The 3,963-nt window shown below is 36.7% G+C and overlaps 1 protein-coding gene across 1 annotated transcript; it reads left to right on the top strand.

Annotated features, from left to right (window-relative positions):
• The first annotated feature begins 554 nt into the window (after positions 1 to 554).
• LOC108226596 (WUSCHEL-related homeobox 1) lies at positions 555 to 3,360 on the top strand. Its single transcript, XM_017401578.2, has 4 exons — positions 555 to 975; positions 1,244 to 1,558; positions 1,785 to 1,867; positions 2,660 to 3,360. Exons 1-4 carry the CDS (start codon positions 786 to 788, stop codon positions 3,179 to 3,181), a joined length of 1,110 nt encoding a protein of 369 aa, XP_017257067.1. The 5' UTR covers positions 555 to 785; the 3' UTR covers positions 3,182 to 3,360.
• The last annotated feature ends 603 nt before the right edge of the window (positions 3,361 to 3,963 follow it).

Raw genomic sequence — 3,963 nt, 5'->3', positions numbered from 1 at the left:
CCCTAGCCTCCCAGAATTCCACGCTTCAATTCCATGCCAATCTCTCTCTCTCTCTACACCCCTCCTTTCCATCTGCTTTTCTCTCCTGTCTACTCTTTCACTTCGTTCCGCTTCCTCTCCCGTCCTCTTTTAAATGTCCATTTTGATAATTATTTTGATGATAAATAAATTGTAGTATAATAATTGACTAGTAGTATATATGGTTGTTGCATAAAATATGATTATATGTGCAATTTTTAAAATTCTTCTTGAAAGACAGGAAGATTTCTAGGTAAATCAAGAATGTAACTATCTGGTATTATATCCCAGCAGCGGCTTGCATGCATTTGTTAACTATTTGTCCAGATAAAATTCTATTTGTCCTGCATACAATAAAAATTATATAATAAACAATACAGTAATGGATGATCAGGTATAGTATATGTATACCTCCTGAGAACAGTCAACCTTCTTTGCTAACTTTGCTTCTTTTTAAACCAATATCTCCTCTGTGTCTGTTAATTTCTTCTTCACCCTAGCTTCGCCCCCCCCCCCCCCCCCCCCCCCCCCCTCCCTCTCATCCCCTGATCCACAAGTCAATAAAGAGATAGGGCTGTTGGGACTACTACTGTGTGTGTAACAGTACTAGTACAAGGCCTTCCTATTGCTTCCATAACAACTTCTTAGTTTTTTAACTCCCTATCTCCTCCTATTTATTGTTTTCCTCTCTATATATATACTTAACTAGCTACCACTAGCTCTCTCCCAGATTTACTTAAAAGTGAAAACTGAGTTCCATATTAAACATGTGGATGATGGGATATAATGAAGCTGCAGATTTTAACCTGCAAGACTCTTTCAATGGTCGAAAACTCCGGCCTTTGATTCCAAGGCCTAATCCAACTTCTACTAGTTCTCAAATTAGTCGAAACGCAGCTACTGGCTCATCTTACTTGCACCGCACTCATGACCTCCTCGCTTTCAACCATCACATGGGTTAGTTCGATCAATTTCTCCCCATCTCTTAATTTCTCCTAATTTTTCCAATCATTCAAGTAATTGTTCATCTTTTTCTTGAGGTTGCTAGCTAGATAAGTACGTTAATTAGCATGATATCGATGATATATTTGTCTTTAAAAAGTTATAGTAATTTTCGAACATGGTATAAGGGGCCTAGCAATTGATAACTTAACATGATATATGAGCTTGTTATATTTTATGTTTTTGATGAGGTCTAATTGTAAATTTTTCTCGTTTCTTATAGCCGCGATGAGTGAGCAAAACAAGAGAGATTTCAACACGCAACAAGTTATAGTAAGCTCGAGATGGAATCCAACAGCAGAGCAGCTACAAATGCTGGAGGATTTGTACAGGCGAGGCACGCGAACGCCTTCAACCGAAGAAATCCAAGAAATCACAGCACAACTGCGTCGATACGGGAAAATAGAAGGCAAGAATGTGTTCTACTGGTTCCAGAATCACAAGGCCAGAGAACGTCAGAAACGACGTCGTCAACTCGAATCATCGCAACCCTTTGAGCAGATATCCATCATGGAAGAACCAGAAAAGAAAGAATCAGGTAACACAAACTAAAAAATGAAAAAGGAAAAAAAAAAAAATAATAGCATGTGAGAAAGAGAAATATTAATGAGACAGGGACAGGAGATTGTAAATGTTGAAATGTGCTTTTCTTTATAGTTCAATTTGTCTTTTGAATTTTGTCTAATATTGAAATTATTGATTGTTTTGATTTGTTGTAAAATATGTAAAGGAGTATTCTTTTTGTTTTACTTTTTGTCCATCAGGGCTAAATAGGACAGGTTTTGAAGCTGAACAAGGTCAGACCAAGAACTGGCCACCTCCTACAAACTGCAGTACACTTGCAGAGGTATTCCATATTTTTACGTTTTTCAATTTGTCTTCTTTCTCCCATATTTAATTCACATATTGTCAAAATAACAAATCCGGTTTTTTACCGATGTAAATTTAACGCTAAATCCGTCCATCGTAATTCCAGAATTGTGTCATAAGTTAGTACAAGTAGGCCAAGTATTGTTGTAGTATATGCATAATTATAAATACTGAAATATGCTAAATTTTAGCAGACCTGAGACGACGGTGGATGAATTTTTATCACTGATAAATCCCGGCGAGTGAAGCAGTACTCGTAGTAATGATATGGTTATGATTAATAATAGAAGTTGAGAATGCAACTACCAAGCTATAGAATGTGTAGCAGTAATTAATTAACAGTTAGGTTCGGTGATAAAAAGCAAAACATTCATGATTCAGCAAAAGCTTTATGTGTTTGTTGGGAAATGAAAAGGGTTTTAAAAGCTGCAATCCTTCCTTTCTGTTGGGACTGCTGCAGTTAATTGTTTACAAACAAAGTGCTTGCTAGGGTTTTTGGGTCTTGTGCTTATTCAACTTTTTTAAATCTTGTCTCCTTTGCTCACCAATTATAGTACTGTACAATCTGGCGTGCCCTTCCTCACCAAAACAACCCCTAACCCTAATCACAACTAATTAATCATGGTCATTAATTTCATCCTACTAAATGTAAGGCGTTGGATTTCATACGGATGATAGTTACAACATATTTTACTCGATGACGGGTAATATCATAGTATATGTGAATTCAATTCATGTACTTATACATGCATCTTATAAATGTGTTCAGAAAACTGTTTCAATAGAAAGAGCAGCAAAGACAGTAACAGCATCATCAGAATTTAGAGCAGATCATGGATGGATTCACTTTGAAGAGGGAGAATTACACCAAAGAAGGACCTTGGCAGAAAGGAATGCCACGTGGCAAATGATGCAGTTGTCCTGTTCATCTCCCATAAACTACACCAATAGTACTATTAGCCCATCAACTGTTAGAGCATTGGACCCGAAGCTCATCAAATCACCTCATCAAGATCCGGTCAACTTCTTCCAAATTCCCAATATGACGACTAGTGATCATATTCGTCTCAACTACTTCTTCGGTGGTGCTGATCATGATGATCGTGGTGATGGAAAAATGGCTGGTTATGATGATGAGAAATCTCATACTCTTCAATTGTTCCCTCTCCGGAGTGAAGATATGCTTAGTGATGAAAATGGTGATGAGGATAAGGATTTGGAGACATCTATAGCTTCCATGACCAACTCAACTCCAAGCCAGTTTTTCGAGTTCCTTCCTCTCAAGAACTAATAGTACTAAAAGCTATAAGTATAGCATATTATGGTTTTCTTTCATAATGTTTTAACCTAGCTACTTAGTTAAAATGTTGACCAATGGACTCCTCTCAGCTCTAGCAGAATCTAGTAATGTTGTCATGTCCTTTTCTTGAGGAATTAAAGGTTCTCTATGAAAATGCAATTTGATTCTTGTTAATTAGTTATGTCAATTAATTATATAATTTTTATTCTTGTTAGTATGTCAATTAATTATATAATTGATATCCCTCACGTAAAGTTAATTACATGTTCTTAATTCCAAAAACGCGAAGTGTTAGAAAGCGGACTTATCAGGTCGTATTATATTCTAACAATAGGCTACCGAGTGAAGTTTGTAAATCAGTTTTTGCAGTCATTCTCAGTGTCATACATGCAATCCGCAGAAACTCCTTGTCTCTAGTGACACATTCACTTTGACTCGAAATACACTAGTGTTTCCACCCTCAAACCAAAAACTGATAAACTTACAAGGAGATATTTGAAAACTGTCTACAAATTCTGAATGCCATTCCATCAGTGACTTTTAATATAGCAGACAGACAAAATCAGATGAGTTGGTCGTCCCAATGAAGAAGCCTGAAATGGAATTGTTAGGGTTCTTCACCTTGAAATTCGAGATCTGGAAATGGACGGTGAAGTGACTTGAAATTGAGTAACGTATTTCTGATGTCTGCATATATATAGACATGTTTATAGGGTATAAATTCATACCAGGCCGTAGGCAGAGTCGTAAGAGACAAATAGTCCCTGTCTTCG

The sequence above is a fragment of the Daucus carota genome, chromosome 6, assembly GCF_001625215.2.
Source record: "Daucus carota subsp. sativus chromosome 6, DH1 v3.0, whole genome shotgun sequence".
Taxonomy (NCBI): domain Eukaryota; kingdom Viridiplantae; phylum Streptophyta; class Magnoliopsida; order Apiales; family Apiaceae; genus Daucus; species Daucus carota.
This window is presented reverse-complemented; position numbering and strand designations above follow the sequence as displayed.